Here is an 18,029-nt window from a genome sequence, read left to right on the forward strand (position 1 = left end):
CATGCTCTCATGTCTACACTGTCAAAACCCTTAAAGATTTTTACATGTTTCAATCTATTAGCTTTCCTAATTACATGCTGGATCTTTTACAGTTCATGTATTAGGACATCAAGGTCATTCTGCATGTCAGAACTCTGCAATCTCTCATCATTTAAATAACATACTCAACACAAGCTGGAGTAACAATACCTCATTTCCTGTTTCGGTACTTTACAACCTTCTAGATTCAACACTAAGTTAAACAACCTCAGATCATGACATTTGATAAACATATGGTTGAAAATGGAATAGTATAGGAGAGATGGGCTTCAGACTGGTTCCACAGGTCGGCACAACATCGAGGGCTGAAGGGCCTGTACTGCGCTGTAATGGTTATATGTTGGCTTCCATTTTATTTCCGCGCTGAAAATGTGTTGCTGGAAAAGCGCAGCAGCTCAGGTAGCATCCGAGGACCAGGAGAATCAAAGTTTCGGGCATGAGCCCTTCTTGAGGAAGAAGGGCTCATGCCCAAATGCCGACTCTCCTGCTCCTTGGATGCTGCCTGACCTGCTGCGCTTTTCCAGCAACACATTTTCAGCTCTGATCTCCAGCATCTGCAGTCCTCACTTTCTCCTTCCATTTTATTTCCTCCAAACTCGCCATGAATCCAAAGTGTCTGATTTTGTTGGTTTGGCTTTCGTTCCTAACCTATATTCTGTCATTAACTCCTCTTATTAACACTTCTATTATGAGCCTATCCCTCCTCTTTACAGCTATTACCGACCCCATTGCCTATTGTTCGATGATACCCGTGACCCCTAATCTTTCCCTGACCTTCCCATCTGTTCCATTTGTTCCTTCCCACTTTTTTCTCCCTACAGTATAAAAACCATTACATTTCCAAGTCGGTATCCAGTTTTGAAGAGAGAGTTTCTCTCTCCACAGATACTGCCAGACTGGCTGAGTTTTTCCAACAATTCTGTTTTCATTTCAACATCCTGTAGCATTTTCTTGGTCTGTAATGAAAGTACCATGAGGCAATGATTAATACATGTTCTCTTACTTTATAGGCTTCATTTTTTATTCCGGAGTCTTTAAAGGCACCGTTGTATTTCAGATGTGTTTGTCACATCTAAAGTTCTTAGAAATAGTCGTCAGTTTATAACATAGTTAGAACAGGTGGAATAGTTGATGATAAGGCAGTGATGTTCCTATTGTGTCAATATTGTAGTTTAGTTCATTGTAGAGCTGATTTGTTGTTTTGTGCTGATCCTCAGTGGGACACATTAAGGTTAGCAAGGGTGGATGGAGCAGTGTCTGGGGAAATAAGCCATTCAGGTGGTATATTCTCCTTCAGGCTGGATTTAGCCAGCTGGTGCCTTTTTTTTTGTTTTCAGGTTTTGATTTCAGAGATTAACATTCTGAAGTTATGTCTCCCTCAAGCACTATTGCTTCAAGCAGTTACTGTGCAGGTTCCTGGTTTTGTCGATCTATTGAGTTTGTTTTTGAAAAGCTGTGTTTGTCCTAACCAGTGAAACTTCAGCACATGTTCCTTTCCCACTAATTTATTTGTGAAGCACTTTCCTTTAATGACTGGAAGTGCACTGCTTGAAAAGCAGCTACGACAATAACTTTCAGTCAGGAATTGTCTGTGTAATGACAGAATTTGCCAGGCTATGGGGAAAATGAGATAAATGAATAACTGTGAAAAGGGCTTGTACCTTTCTATGAAATCTGTGCAGAGAAGTGAGCACTAAAAATGTTCTGATCCCCTTGTACACACCAGATGCTCTGACCCCTTAATATTTATACAGCTCTTAAGTGCTGTCTCTGGAAATTATATCTTCAGACAGAAACAATAGCGACTAATCTTATTATCGATTGAATCCTCAGTGGAGGACTCTGTCAGTGATATTGGGTTCAATAGTGTATATGTGAATATCTTCACGATTGATAGAAGCTAAGTTTGGAAACTTTCTGTCATTTATTCTGATCGCTCAATTGTTTTTCAGGCTTCTCCTTTTGAAAGCATTTCTGCATTTTATGGCCTATTATCTGTGATTCTAACCCCACACCTAAACCACAAGCAGAATCCCACTTTGTATCAATTCCTCCGAATTTGCTTCCAAAACTGTACCAACACTTCAAAGAATTTCACTGGATCATAAGAGTTTTGTATGTTAATCAAGCGATAAAGCAGTGCATATTTTTTCCCTCTATCTACTCCAGTCCTTGTTGGTAACAGTAACAACAAATGTCGTTTTCAGTATTTTGCTAAACAATATTTCTTGAGGTGTTGCATAGGATTGTACCTCAGGACAAATATTGACACTGAGCCAAAGATGGAGACCTTACTTTTGTATGGTGTGGCTAAATAAAACTTCAAGATGACCGCTGCTGGCACCATCTTGTATATTGAGATTCTAGCGCTGTCAGCATCTTGTATCTTGGTTTCTGCTTAAATCATCTGGGAAGTCTTTTGTAATCTCACCGCCGTTAATCCTTCCTGCTAGTATAGGTTGTTCTGTTGTAACGCACGTTTCATCAACGCAAATCCGTTTTAACACAATTGACAAATTGGGGGTGCTGTTTCTACAGCGCAAACTTTTCAAATGTGTGTTGGCTGTATTGCAGTTATAGCACTAACACTTTAAGCACTGTTCCTAAAGTGCAATTTTTCTATAATGCAGGGTTGTCCAAGAACGCAACCATTGTGTTATAGTAGAACTAACTGTAGTCTAGGATGGTGGGGAAGGGTGACTTAGGCAGAAGTTGGGCTTGATCTTGATACTTAATATCTCACTACTTAATATTGAGTTACATTGCATCTGAGATACATGTGAGATATCAGCTTCAATTTGAGAGTAACTTCACATTTCTACAGCTGAAATATTCTCTCACAGCTCGGGTAAGGCAGAACTGGTACAGTATTGAAGACCCACCAGTGAAACACTGTTCAACTTCTCTCTTGAACAATCAGCTTGTTCAGTGATGTTATGACACACCTCTGGAACAGATGTTTTTGAACCTGGGTCATGTGACTCAAAAGTAGGGATGTTACCACTGAACCATAAGAACACCATGATGTTACTTGGCTATTTCAAATACCATCCACCTTACACAATAATTAAGAGGTGGCAATAACTTATTTAAAGGGTAGATTTCAAGCGCACCTTAAAGGATAAGCAAGAGTTAGTGAGGTTTAATTCTTTTCATACTGACAGCCAATTAATGAAGGAAGAAACCAGAACCAATCTTTTTTTGGAATGATTTTATTCACAGAGTGAAACATTGCAAGTATATGCACCCTAATTCAGTGTCTCTCTCTCTCTGTCTGTGTTCAAGTAGTCATCCAATCAATGCCTTCCACCTATATACAGAGGAACTTCGATTATCCGTAAGACATGGGCGAGGAGTATTTCATCTGATTCATTGAATGCCGGATAACATAGTTAGCCAAGCATTGGGACTTTGTGATCTTGTTCAGATAATCCAAAATTTGGTTAATCGAATGCCGGATAATCGAGGTTCCTCTGTATACTTCACCTTGGTTAGCTCAATTCATTGGACAGCTGATTTGTGATGCAAAGTGACTCGAACAGCATGGGTTCAATTCCTATTCTGGCAGAAGTTAACATGAAGGACACTTCTTCTCAACCTTGCCTCTTGCCTAAGTTGTGGTGACCTTCAAGTTAAACGACCAGCAGTTGTCTCTTTGTAATGAGAGAGCAGCCTATGGTCCCCTGGGACGATGGCAACTTTACATAGTTTCAGTTAATATAATTAGTATTAAAGAGGGAATTCCATTTAATCACCATATCTGAAGTGCACAATTACAGTAAATTGAACACTTGCAATTGTGCCAAAACACACGATGAGCCCTGTTCAGGTGTTTCCAGTAAATAATTTTGTAAAATACTAGCTGATGTAAAGTGACTTGTCATAATAACCTAGATTTGTTAAATTTATGGCCCTGTGTTTGACAGTCTAGTCATCAAGCATATGAGAAGCAGGTGTCAGGTGTGCATGTCTTTTTCACGGTAGAGTTCATTTCCTTATCTTTTGAAAGTGCACCTGACCTCAGCTGTGTTCTAGATCTGGGGAGTGAAGCGAAGAATTTGAGACGCTGGGGATTAGAGGAGTATTGAAAGGCACAAATACTATGGATATACTGGTTTAGACCCCCTTCAGAATGCTATGAACTCTGTGAGCAAGCCAACCATTTATCATTCTAATGGTGTTGAGGGTTGTGAAGCAATGTAAACCTTAGGGAGACTTAAAGAACAATAAAAAACAGGGGAAAGTAGCAGGGACAAACCCAGGCAAGCAGAAAGGCTATGACGCAAAGTGCACTGTAAATCATGCCTGGAGCCAGCAGTCTGGACAATGAAGCGATAGGTGGTGGCAGTTCCTGGAAGTTGGAACAACGATGCAATTAAAAAATAAAGGTCAATTGGAATGGAGTTGTTCAAATATTATACAGGATCATCGGTTTATTAATGGAATTGAAAATAAATATATAGTACAAATAATATAAATCTTTATGAAGCACCAGTTCAGCTTAATTGATTTAAATTCTGGGAAACCCATTTTGGAAGAGATGCCAAAGCTTTGGAAATCCTGCAGAAGGGATTTACTAAAATGACCTCCCTCTGTGATCTATCATCCTATTTCTCAATGGATAGAATGAAATTGTAAAAGCAGAAACAACTCATCTGGACTGGTGTCAACATATCCAACACATTCTGGATTAGTGGTGCTGGAAGAGCACAGCAGTTCAGGCAGCATCCAAGTTGCTTCGAAATCGACGTTTCAGGCAAAAGCCCTTCATCAGGAATGACACAACCCGGTGGGTAGCATTCCCAAGGCTAGGTGCCATGTGGCACTATTTGAAGAAAAGCAGAATTGTTTTCATCTAAAATAGATTGTCAGATCACTTTCTTCATTATTGTTTGTGAGAGAGTGAATTGTCTTCTACATTCTCTAGAATATAACAATCATCTCCGTTTAAGAGTACATAATTTGCTGTTACGCAGTTTGGAATGTCCTCAGTTTGAGAAAAGTGAAATGTGAATGCGAATGTTTATTTCCTTTCCTTCTAGGCGCAGTTATAGGTTGAAAGGCTAACTTTTCTGCACTCCCTTTCAGGAACACTTGCATTACGTGACTGACATTTCCCAAGATGAGCTTTTCATCCTTGATCCAGAGCTTGTAATCACTGAGACAGTGGGCACCTCCCCAGGAATGCCTGATTTAGTTGGTTCACCTGACTCCTTCACCTTCCCATCGTGCTCCTCTTCACCACCGTTGTCACCTGTTCCAAGGTAATGGAAGTTGAACATCATCTTACCTGAAGATAATATTTATTAATGTTCATCCAGGGACGCTGTGTCGATTTGTACACTGTATATAATGTTTGCACATCTGAATCTGAACATTGTCCCCTTAGAAAATGAGGCTGAGGCGACAAAATGGGGAGCCAGGAAATGGCGGGAGAGTTGAATAAATACTTTGCATCTGTCTTCAAAATAGAAGACCCTAATAGCATTCCAAAATATTACGTAATGAAGGGGCTAGAGAGAGCAGGAAATTAATAGAATAACTATCACCATAGAAATGTACTAGAAAACCAAATGGGGCTAAAGATCAATAAGTCCCCTGGATCTTATGGGATGCATCCAAGGATTTTAAATGAGGAGGTTGCAGAGATAGTGGATATACTAGACATGATCTTCCAGGGATCCTTAGATCCTTATAGATTCATGAGGATTGGAAAGCTGTCAATGTAACGCTTTTTTCAAAAAGGGAGGTAGACAAAGCATAGGTAACTACAGACCAGTTAGCTTAATATCTGTCACTGGGAAAATGTTAGAGAATCTAGTATAAAGAATGTATAAAGAGGTTAGAACTGCATAATCAAACAGAGCCAGCATGGCTCGAAAGGAGGAATCATGTCTAACAAGTTTATTACAGTTTTTGAGGAGGTAACAAGCAAGGTAGATAACTGGGAGGCAGTAGATATTTAGGTTTCAAATGGGAATTTGATAAGTTACCAGACATTTTAAGACCAATGGTGTTGGGGTAGTATATTGGCATGGATAGAGGCTTAGCTGACCAATACAAGACAGAGTTTAGATAAAAGCATGCACTTTCAGGAAGGCAACCTGTAACCTTTGGAATGCCACTGGGATCAGTGCTGGGGCCACCAATATTTACAACATATGTTAATGATGTGAATGACAGAAATGAATGCACTATCAGCAAGTTTGCAGGTGACACAAACTAGGCAGCAAGACAAGTAGTGAGGTGGACACAAGATGTTTACAGTGGGATATAGACAGGTTATGTGAATGGGCAAAAACAACTTGGCAAATATAGTAAAATGTGGGAAAATGTGAAATAATGCATTTTGGCAGAAAATATAGAAGAGCTGAACACTATTTAAATCAGGAATAACTGCAGGAACCTGCAGCACAGAGGAATTTGAGGAGCCTCATGCATGATCGTATTCAAGTTCAACAGGCAATAGGGAAAGTAGATGGCCATTATTTCAAAGAGAATGAAGAATAAAGACAGAAGTCTTTCTAAAACTATATGAGGCACTAGTCAGATCACAGTTGGATTCCTCTACCCATCTTCTAATTTTTTCTGCTGGTACGTGTGAATAGTAACCTAAGACGGACATAATATCCAATGCAATTTCCAATACACTGCATCCCTTCCCTTCTTGGTAAATGAAGGATTTATTGTGTTTCAGTGGCTTATTTCCAAAAGTGTAAACAACAAACCTGAACATAATGTGAACACTTGATTTCACCAGTAACAGTTATATATACTATCTTTTGTTTGAATTTAGTAACGCACTCAATTATCTAAAATTACATGAAAGATTTGTTCCCAGTACTTCCTCTCACAAGTAGGGCATTTATCACCTTTGTCAGAGACGTCATTGATGGAATCAGTTTCCAAGTTTGTGGCTGGTGTTTTCAGTTGCTTTAGTAGTGTAGTTGTAAATTTGATGTTTTGCTATGCATGTGCTTTGATTCAGCTGCATGTGATCGTTAGCTGTGCAGGGTAGCCCAGGAAGATGTGTTTGCATTGGATGGATGAAGATAACTGCAGCAGAAGACTTTCTGGTAATCTACTAAAGAGTCACTGTAATGGTGAGAAATATTTTACGGTCCAAGTAGACCAAGTTTTACGGTCAGCTGCCAGCTCTCTTTACAATACTTTTTTCAAAGTCGACATAAATATTTCATCTTCTCTATTAGCACAAAGCCAAAAGGTGTGGTTTTTTTTGACGAATGAAACAGAAAAAATTATGCAAATTTTCTAAGCTGTTGAATGGACGTTCATTGCTTGGAAACCCTCAGGCAGTGAGAAGTGACAAAGTGAAAATCTGATCAAGGTTTGTAATTAGTTTTCTTTGAGATAGACGGTAAATGGACAATCCGCTGTACATATCAGCTAAAACAAGCAGTGTTTGACAGTGGACAAATCATCTGCAAAATCAACATCAACTTCAGTCCATGGTCCTGAAGGTAATTCAGACATCTCAAGAGGATCATTACAATTTGACTTTGCAGTTGCTTAAAATAGCAAACACTGAATTTCTTTGCTCTTTTGTGCAGTCAGTTCCTGGAAACACATCTTTTTCCCTGAGGTGCTGTTTGGTTTTGACAATCTGGTGACCTCCATGTAATAATGAGTGTGGAAGGCAGTGCAGTTGTTGCACAAGATGAGATGTGGTTGTAGTGGTGAGCTTATTTTGCACATTGAAGACAAAGAGCAAAGAACAGTACAGTACAGGAATAGGCCCTTTGGCCCACCAATACTATGCCAACACTTGCTTTTCTGAACTAAAAACCTTTTGCCTCTAAGCTGTCCATATCCCTCTTTTCCTTGCCTGTTCATATTTCTGTCAAGATACCTGATAGTGGTCGCTTAGATGGAGGACAGGAAAAATTTCTGGCTGTAAGAGCTGCTCCTTTTTTTTACGGTATTTTAGGTGCTGGAAGTGATTTCCTCGATTTCCAGGAGCAGCAGTTACTGTTTTATATGCTGTTGCATTGTTTGGGAACTTTGGAAAAAAAAAGTCAAAACAACAGCAGTTTTAAAAGGGAGAAGAGCAGACAAAGGAAGCACATGGTGTGGACAGTGCAAGAGAGAGACAGACAGACAGACAGACAGAGAACCTGCACAGTTACCGCCTTTGCTGTTTGAATTCGTGTATCGCTGGACATCGGAGTGCATCTGGGAAAATTAACAAACAGTGAAATTCACAACTAATCTTGGAGGAATTGTTGGGTGAAGTTCACAGAACAGAATCAGATAAGGTAATTGTTGTTTTAAGTCTGTCCAAGAGAAAGACTGCAGTAGTGAGTATAGTGGATTCTTGATTATACGTTTTTGGAGATAAGTCTCTTGATTAAACTTAAAATATAAGCCATAGCTATTCATTTAATCTGGGGCAGTGTTTGTAGAGGAATAAGACGATGTTATTTTCTGGTCTGGAGATGTGAAGGAGCAAAAATGGCCTTTGCAGTGATATGTACTTCTTGTCAGATGTGGGAGTTTAAAGACAGTTTAAGGGTTATTGCGGATTATATCTGCCATAAATGCTGTTGGATGTGAATCTTATCAGTTCGAGTGGATTGGTTGGAGAGACAGATAGAAGCGATGAGGAATTTGCAACAGCAACAGTATGTGATGGGCGGCAGATATAGGAAGGGGGGAAAGTCTCAGATACAGTCACTTAGATGGGTTAACTCCAGGAAAGGCAAGAGAGGTAGGCAGCGAGTGCAGGAGCCTTTTGTGGATATACTCATTTCAAACAGGTATGCTGTTTTGGAAAATGTAGGGGGTGATGGATTCTCAGGGGAACGTAGCACAAACAGCCAAGTTTCTGGTATTGAGACTGGCTCTAATGCAACGAGAGGTACGTCGGCTTCCAAGCGATCAATTGTGTTAGGGGATTCTGTAGTCAGAGGTACAGACAGACGTTTCTGTGGCCAGCAGAGAAAAAGCAGAATGGTGTGTTGTTTCCCTGGTGCAGGATCAAGGATGTCTCAGAGACAGTGCAGAATGTTCTCACGGGGGAGAGGGGCCAGCAGGAGGTCATTGTCCACATTGGAACCAACGACATAGGAAGGGAAAAGGTTGAGACTCTGAAGGGAGATTACAGAGAGTTAGACAGAAATTTAAAAAGGAGGTCCTCAAGGGTAGTAATATCTGGATTACTCCCAGTGCAACGAGCTAGTGAGGGCAGGAATAGGAGGATAGAGCAGATGAATGCATGGCTGAGGAGCTGGTGTATGGGAGAAGGATTTGCATTTTTGGATCATTGGAATCTCTTTTGGGGTAGAAGTGACCTGTACAAGAAGGACGAATTGCACCTAAATTGGAAGGGGACTAATATACTGGCAGAGAAATTTGCTAGAACTGCTTGGGAGGATTTAACCTAGTAAGGTGGAGCGGGTGGGACCTAGGGAGATAGTGAGGAAAGAGATCGATCTGAGATGGGTACAGCTGAGAACAGAATGAGTCAAACAGTCAGGGCAGGCAGGGACAAGGTAGGACTAATAAATTGAAATACATTTATTTCAATGCTAGGGGCCTAACAAGGAAGGCAGATGAACTCAGGGCATGGTTAGGAACATGGGACTGGGATATAATAGCAATTACAGAAACATGGCTCAGGGATGGGCAGGACTGGCAGCTGAAAGTTCCAGGATACAAATGCTACTGGAAGGATAGAAAGAGAGGCAAGAGAGGAGGGGGAATGGCATTTTTGATAAGGGATAGCATTACAGCTGTGCTGAGGGACGATATTCCTGGAAAAACATCCAGGGAGTTATTTGGGTGGAACTGAGAAATAAGAAAAGAATGATCACCTTATTGGGATTATATTACAGACTCCCCAATAGTCAGAGGGAAATTGAAAAACAAACTTGTAAGGAGATCTCAGCTATCTGTAAAAATAATAGGGTAGTTATGGTAGGGGATTTTAACTTTCCAGACATAGACTGGGACTGCCATAGTGTTAAAGGTTTAGATGGAGAGGAATTTCTTAAATGTGTACAAGACAATTTTCTGATTCAGTATGTGGATGTACCTACTAGAGAAGGTGCAAAACTTGACCTACTCTTGGGAAATAAGGCAGGGCAGGTGACTGAGGTGTCAGTGGGGGAGCACTTTGGGGCCAGCGACCATAATTCTATTCGTTTAAAATAGTGATGGAAAAGGGTAGACCAGATCTAAAAGTTGAAGTTCTCAATTGGAGAAAGGCCAATTTTGACGGTATTGGGCAAGAACTTTCGAAAGCCGATTGGAGGCAGATGTTCGCAGGTAAAGGGATGGCTGGAAAATGGGAAGCCTTCAGAAATGAGATAATGAGAATCCAGAGAAAGTATATTCCTGTTAGGGTGAAAGGAAAGGCTGGTAGGTATAGGGAATGCTGGATGACTAAAGAAATTGAGGGTTTGGTTAAGAAAAAGAAGGAAGCATATGTCAGGTATAGACAGGATAGGTCGAGTGAATCCTTAGAAGAGTATAAAGAAAGTAGGAGTATACTTAAGAGGGAAATCAGGAGGGCAAAACGGGGACATGAGATAGCCTTGGCAAATACAGTTAAGGAGAATCCAAAGGGTTTTTACAAATATATTAAGGACAAAAGGGTAACTAGTAAGAGAATAGGGCCCCTCAAAGATCAGCAAGGTGGCCTTTGTGTGGATCCACAGAAAATGGGGGAGATACTAAATGAATATTTTGTATCAGTATTTACTGTAGAAAAGGATATGGAAGATATAGACTGTAGGGAAATAGATGGTGACATCTTGCAAAATGTCCAGACTACAGAGGAGGAAGTGCTAGATGCCTTGAAATGGTCAAAGGTGGATAAATCTCCAGGACCTGATCAGGTGTACCTGAGAACTCTGTGGGAGGCTAAGGAAGTGGTTGCTGGGCCTCTTGATGAGATATTTGTATCATCGATAATCACAGGTGAGGTGCCAGAAGACTGGAGGTTGGCAAACATGGTGCCACTGTTTAAGAAGGGCAGTAAAGACAAGCCAAGGAACTATAGACCAGTGAGCCTGACCTCGGTGGTGGGCAAGTTGTTGGAGGGAATCCTGAGGGACAGGATGGACATGTATTTGGAAAGGCAAGGACTGATTCGGGATAGTCAACATGACTTTGTGCGTGGGAAATCATGTCTCACAAACTTGATTGAGTTTTTTGAAGAAGTAACACAGAAGATTGATGAGGGCAGAGCAGTAGATGTGATCTATATGGACTTCCGTATGGCGTTCGACAAGGTTCCCCATGGGAGACTGATTAGCAAGGTTAGATCTCATGGAATACAGGGAGGACTAGCCACTTGAATACAGAACTGGCTCAAAGGGTGATGGTGGTGGAGGGTTGTTTTCAGACTGGAGGCCTGTGACCAGTGGAGTCCCACAAGGGCTGGGCCCTCTACTTTTTGTCATTTACATAAATGATTTGGATGCGAGCATAAGAGGTACAGTTAGTAAGTTTGCTCATGACACCAAAATTGGAGGTGTAGTGGACAGCGAAGAGGGTTACCTCAGATTACAATAAGATCTGGACCAGATGGACCAATGGGCGGAGAAGTGGCAGATGGAGTTTAATTCAGATAAATGCGAGGTGCTGCATTTTGGGAAAGCAAATCTTAACAGGACTTATACACTTAATGGTAAGGTCCTAAGGAGTGTTGCTGAACAAAGAGACCTTGGAGTGCAGGTTCATAGCTCCTTGAAAGTGGAGTCGCAGAGAGATAGGATAGTGAAGGCGTTTGGTATGCTTTCCTTTATTGGTCAGAGTATTGAGTACAAGAGTTGGGAGGTCATGTTGCGGCTGTACAGGACATTGGTTAGGCCACTGTTGGAATATTGCGTGCAATTCTGGTCTCCTTCCTGTCAGAAAGATGTTGTGAAACCTGAAAGGGTTCAGAAAAGATTTACAAGGATGTTGCCAGGGTTGGAGGATCTGAGCTACAGGGAGAGGCTGAACAGGCTGGGGCTGTTTTCTCTGGAGCGTCGGAGGCTGAGGGGTGACCTTATAGAGGTTTACAAAATTATGAGGGGCATAGATAGGATAAATAGACAAAGTATTTTCCCTGGGGTGCAGAAGTCCAGAACTAGAGGGCATAAGTTTAGGGTGAGAGGGGAAAGATATAAAAGAGACCTAAGGGGCAACTGTTTCACACAGAGGGTGGTACGTGTATGGAATGAGCTGCCAGAGGAAGTGGTGGTAGCTGGTACAATTGCAACATTTAAGAGGCATTTGGATGGGTATATGAATAGGAAGGGTTTGGAGGGATGTGGGCCAGGTGCTGGCAGGTGGGACTAGATTTGGTTGGGATATCTGGTCGGCATGGACGGGTTGGACTGAAGGGTCTGTTTCCATGCTGTACATCTCTATGACTGTATCTACTCTAGCAACATATTTGGGGCGGCACGGGGACACAGTGGTTAGCACTGCTGCCTCACAGCGCTAGCGACCCAGATTCAATTCCCATCTCAGGCAACTGTCTGTGTGGAGTTTTCACATTCTCCCCATGTCTGCATGAGTTTCCCATGGGTGCTCCGGTTTCCTCCCACAGTCCCAAAATGTGCAGGTTAAGTGAATTGGCCATGCAAAATTGCCCATAGAGGTAGGTGCATTAGTCAGGGGTAAATATAGGTTAGGGAAATGGGTCTGGTGAGCTACTCATCGGAGGGTCAGTGTGACTTGTTGGGCCAAATGACCTGTTTCCATACTGTAGGGAATCAAAAAAAAAGGTCCTTCCAATTGATCAAGAGTATTCCAGGTACTTACTACTCTCTGCATAAAAAAACCCCGCCTCTCACATCTCCTTTAAACTTTCCCCCTTTAACCTTAAACCTATGACCCTAGAAACTGAAATTTCTACCCTTGGAAAAAGATTCTGACTACCCATTTTCTCCATGCAAGGGATTTTAGCGAGGTCAGTGTGGGGACATACATGCAGGCGTTTCTCTTGCTAGTGCATGCTGAAGTTCCTCAATGTGTTCTGCAAATCTCCAAATTAAAATGTTATCTGCAGGAAGTAGTCCAATGCCTTTTGAGTTTAGCACCTGAAAGCTATGTTTCCTTCTTTATAAAATCTTGCTGGTCACCATTGTGAAATTCTAGGGAAGAAAAGTAAAATTAAATAAGACACACTCGGAATCCAGGTGGGCTCTCTGGTATGTGTCTCTGTGTAAAAGATTAATCACACAGGACAATTCCCAACCCACCACTTGCGTTACAAAAGAAACTCCGCACAGTTTGTAGTAAAGTATTATTCAAATCATGTCCTATAATTAACTGTTTGAAATTCCTCCTATGTGCCATGTCCATTGAACTCCTGCCTGGCATGTTAACTCATTGAATCGCAACACTCATCATTTGGGAGATTTTGAGGAGAGCATTTTCACTTGGTTGGCTGTTGAAGTGTCTCAATGTATAAACAGTCTGTGTTCCACGGCATCATGAATATGAATGGGATGTTTATTTAAAAGCAGTATTTAGCCAGGAATGAATGCTGAGGCAGGGGCTGGCGTCCCTTTTATTTGCTTGTGTTGAAAGTTTTACTGGGGATTAGTAATTAGAGAAATGTCGTGCAGCGTTGCTGGTAAAATGGCAGCAAGACGTGGCAGCGGTTTCCAAAAAAAAACAGACCGGCCTCATGAGCTCAATATCAGTGCTATAATAGCCTGTCTCTCTCCAGCCTGTCAGCCTGGTTACAGGCGGTGGTCCAGCCTCCATTTGCAGAGTGGAAGCAGCTTTTGTTTCGACTCTATAACTTAATAGACAGTCAGCTGCTCAGAAACAGACACCTGCAGTGCCCTCTCTTGAAGGGAGTAGATTGATTGCAGTCTAAAATCAGGTACTTTGCGAGGAACTGGCATGTAATGAGAGTTGATGACAAATGATGCAGCAAGGTTTTGAGGTAATTATTTCCCTTCTGACTTTTCTAATTTTTCCAATAAAGGCTTACCATCAGGAGGGCTTATTGAGCAAGCACTAGATAAGATAATGATGGGAAAGTGACATGCCAGTGCATCATTTGAGGCCTGTGGGGGTGGCTGCATTGAAGAGCTCTGTCACATCTTGACCGGTAAAAGACAGTTTTGTGTTTATCTGCACAGAGTAATTGTGACAAAGTTGCATTGAGTATAGCCGTGGGTGGTAATGTCATGCGAGTTACGTGCTTTTACTGTGGTCACCACTGTTGTTCAGGAACCCACGCTCTGCAGAGAAAATGCTGCAAAAGTACCCTGTTTCCATTTTGTAGAAGGAAAGAAGTGAATTTGCTTTGAATAGTTAAGTGTGAACATAGACTTTTACCACATTGAAGTCATTTATTTGGCCAATTTACCTGTGCTGTCTCTCTGGAAAAGCCCTCTAATTAATACTATTCCTCTGCTCTTATGCCAAGATGGCAGCTCACTACCACCTTCTCAAGGGCAACTAGGACAGACAGTAAATGCATAAGTGAAAAGAAAAAAAATAAGTTGGATCTCCTCAGAATTTATTTTCCCTCAGGGTTAACATTCTGTGCTTGAAGGTGTTGTTGGCTTTGACACCCTTTATAACACAAGAACCTTCATCGTTTGCTCAGAGATTGTGATTCCTCGCAGCTGCACACCAGTTTTAACCAATTGCACCAAGGCCTGTCTGATATTGGCGCTTGATGTTCCTTTTTTTCGAACTTAGGCTTCCACTTCACTGCCAGATATAACATGAAGACACTGGCCCTGTCGTGTGAGGAACTGTGCCAAGCAGTGATCCATTGTTAGACTTTTTGCAGAGTTTCTGATCACTCTGGGATGCACTGGAGGCACTTGTTTTGATTTTACCTCCCTCGCTGCAGAACAATCAGCCAGTCCTTAGCTAATCCTCCCACGACACTACTCGGAATTCATCACAACTGTCTTTGCAAGCTCGGATTTTGACACCCACCACTTGACATTTCAGGGGAGGAGGGGCAAAAGCGAGTAAAGTGACTATTCTGTCTAGTGGCGGAAGTGGCAATCATAATTTAAATTTTAAAAATTGTAAGGCATGTCTTAGTGCAATCAATTTAGCTTTGGGTGCAGATCCAAGGAATCGCAGTATTTTCCAAGTCTGTGCTCTGAAATGTGGATTTGGATATAGGTCTTCACACCCAAAATTGTGTTTCTGATTTGTAAATGAAGCGTAACTTGGTGTTTTTTTTAAAATTCAGGCTTTTCCAAGAGGTTCCATGGCTATGGAACCAAGGTTGTCAGAAATGTTCCCGCATAATGTGAGGGTGGGTGGTCTCGAAGAGCCAGCTGAGCTTGTTCCTATTGTTATGTATGCCTTGCAGACAGCTTCAGTTAGTCACTGCCTCTGCATCTGTGCTTTGGTCAAATGTTCAGTGAATCTGGAACTTGAGAGTTTGACCGCAGGTGACAATTGGCGGCAGAATGCTCCGAGAATTTTGAAACCAGGTCTTTGGCAGGTTTGTGAATGACACTGAGCCTCACCCCGTGTCTGTTCATTTATCTGATTCTCTGTCACACCTTGCAGCTTCCAATTAAAACATTCTTGTTTTTCTCCTGTGTTCTCTCCTCTTTCTGTTGCCCTCCCCTCCCCCCCACCTCACCTCAGCCCTACGAGCCCTCACTCTGACAGCGAAGCCCTTACCAGACGTCACAAGAAGTCTCTCTTCTCTTCACACTCTGGCTTCCCCTTTCCTGTGAAGAAGAGGTACTGTCATTCCTTTGTTAGCATGTTGTGTCTTCATTCCATTCATTCCAGGCACTATTCTTCATACCTACTGCATGTGTTTGTACGAGTCAGTGGTGCCCATTGATGATTCGTAATCTCCGTGCAATGTGGGAATGAAAAGCACTGGGAAACTTTATTCTCAGGAAGTGGGTGTTTCTGACAAGACCAACATTCATTCCTCACCTTTAGTTGACCTTGAGGAGGCAGTGGTCAGGCTTCTTGAATCATAACAGCACACATGATGAAGGTGCTATTGCAGTGCTGCTACATATTAAATTCTAGGCTTTCGACCCAGCATTGAAGGGATAGTGATATAGGAGCCGAGACAAAAATAGAAATTGCTGGAACAGGTCTGACAGCATCTGTAGAGAAAAATCAGAGTTAACGTTTTGTGTCGAGTGACCCTTCCTCAGATATATGGATTAAGTCAGGCTAGTATGTGACTTGGAGACATTGGTATTCCCATGCAACTATTGCCTTTGTCCTTTTGGGATGGTCACTCTCACTCTCTCTCTCTCTCTCTCTCTCTCTCTTTCCCCCCCACCCTCTCTCACCCTCTCTCTCACCTTCTCTCTTTCTCTCACCCTCTCTTTTTCTGTCTCTCACACACATACACACACACACGTGTGCATGCTCTCACTCTCACTCTGTCTCACTCACACACACACACACACACACACACACGCTCTTGCCTGATTTAGAGAGATTACCACTACCAGTTGAGCCACATGGGGTTATTTTCCTTCATCCTCAGCTTACTGCATGTTTTTACTTTTCTGAATTAATCAGCCCTTCAAGGCTTAGCTAATTAGTATATTTAACTTAAAGTGATGGAAGTGAACAATGCTAAAATGCTTTGGATGGGCAGCTCATATTATACAGGGGCCCTAGCAGCCCTAGTTACACAGAATATTGCCCTGGTTCAGAGATGCCTACTATATACTCGAGGTTTCTAATTTATAACAAGCCCCTGTCCGATGCAATGTCTTGTCTGTAGACAGCACTTTTGTTCCTTGCCCAAGTGGCCATTCTCGCTGTGTGAGCTTGAAAATGATCTCAGCAGCTAATTTGACAATGACTGGCATCACAGTGGCATGTTGTCCTGTTTCCATCCACATCCACCCATGAACCCATTACATAAGGGAAGCATACAATGATACTCAGACACTGGAGCCCTGGCTGCCTTGAATATTCCTCCATGGGCACCTACAGATGAATATGAAACAACATGAAGAGTATCTGGGAGTTTCCTCGTGCCAGTCATCTGACTAAAGTACATGAATGTTGTCGAAAGATCTCCCACAACTTACCAGAGAATGGTGAGTCTGTGGAATTCTCTGCGACAGAAGGAGGTTGAGGCCAAAACATTAAATGTTTTCAAGAAGGACTTAGAGCTAAGAGTATCAAAATGCATGGGGAGAAAACAGAAACAGGGTATTGAGTTGGATGATGAGTCATGATCATATTGAATGGTGGAGCTGACTTAATGGGCTGAATGGCCTATCCCTGCCTCTGTTTTCTCTGTGTCTGTGTTTACTTTGCGTTGCACGGCACCAAGAGGGAAAAACTTCTTTACAATAAACAAAATTGACAATCCTTGCAATTACTGTCTCAAAGAGGTGGTGTCTATCTTGGAAAACCGCAGCACTCAACAAATAACAAGGGGGTTCATGGCAAGGCCACTGAGGGAGCTTTTGAAATTAATTTTCTCCAACCTATTAGCAATCTGGAATTGAAAAAGAAAGCTCTAGGCAACCTGGGACCAGAAAGTGCACAGAATGTTGCCTCAAATATTGACCTGCAGACATCTTTTCTCTAAACCTCAATCTCACACTGTCTTGCTGTTTCTGTCATATAGTTATATGAATTCACTCCTTCCCAGTCTCTCTCTCTGTCTCTCTCTGTCTCTCTCTCTCCCATTCATTTTTCATTCTTGCACAGTCTTTCTTACATTCACTTATTCCCTCTCTCATTTTTCCTTTCACTTTCTCTCTTTCCCTATCTTTCATGTTGTGTCTCTTTCTCTTTCTCTCTCTGACACACACACAGACCAATCTTCCCACCCCCTAACACACACTCACTGTCCTGTTCTATGTTAAGTTCATAGCCAATTTTTTTTTTTCATTCTCATTGCAGAATTTTGGATTTGCAGAAAGCCTCCCAGAGGAAGCGTATTTCTAGCGACAGTTCGGTTGCTGAGGCGCTCGCCCACAGTGAGTCGCTCAGAGTCTCAAAGCCTTTGCTCAGCAGGTGAGGAGAAAAGCTTCAAAAGC

At 41.9% G+C, this 18,029-nt stretch overlaps 1 protein-coding gene across 10 annotated transcripts in view; it reads left to right on the forward strand.

Annotated features, from left to right (window-relative positions):
- dgkza (diacylglycerol kinase, zeta a) overlaps positions 1-18,029 on the forward strand; it is a 790,120-nt gene that overhangs the window by 624,189 nt on the left and 147,902 nt on the right. For 7 of the 10 annotated variants that reach the window (XM_072591939.1, XM_072591942.1, XM_072591938.1 and 4 more), the window contains 3 exons: positions 5,128-5,303; positions 15,637-15,735; positions 17,893-18,006. In XM_072591939.1, coding sequence (XP_072448040.1) covers positions 5,128-5,303; positions 15,637-15,735; positions 17,893-18,006 — 389 coding nt within the window. The remainder of the gene's footprint in view (positions 1-5,127; positions 5,304-15,636; positions 15,736-17,892; positions 18,007-18,029) is intronic. The other 3 variants (XM_072591941.1, XM_072591936.1, XM_072591937.1) reach the window with 2 other exon arrangements.

Source organism: Chiloscyllium punctatum, chromosome 22 (assembly GCF_047496795.1).
Source record: "Chiloscyllium punctatum isolate Juve2018m chromosome 22, sChiPun1.3, whole genome shotgun sequence".
Taxonomy (NCBI): Eukaryota; Metazoa; Chordata; class Chondrichthyes; order Orectolobiformes; family Hemiscylliidae; genus Chiloscyllium; species Chiloscyllium punctatum.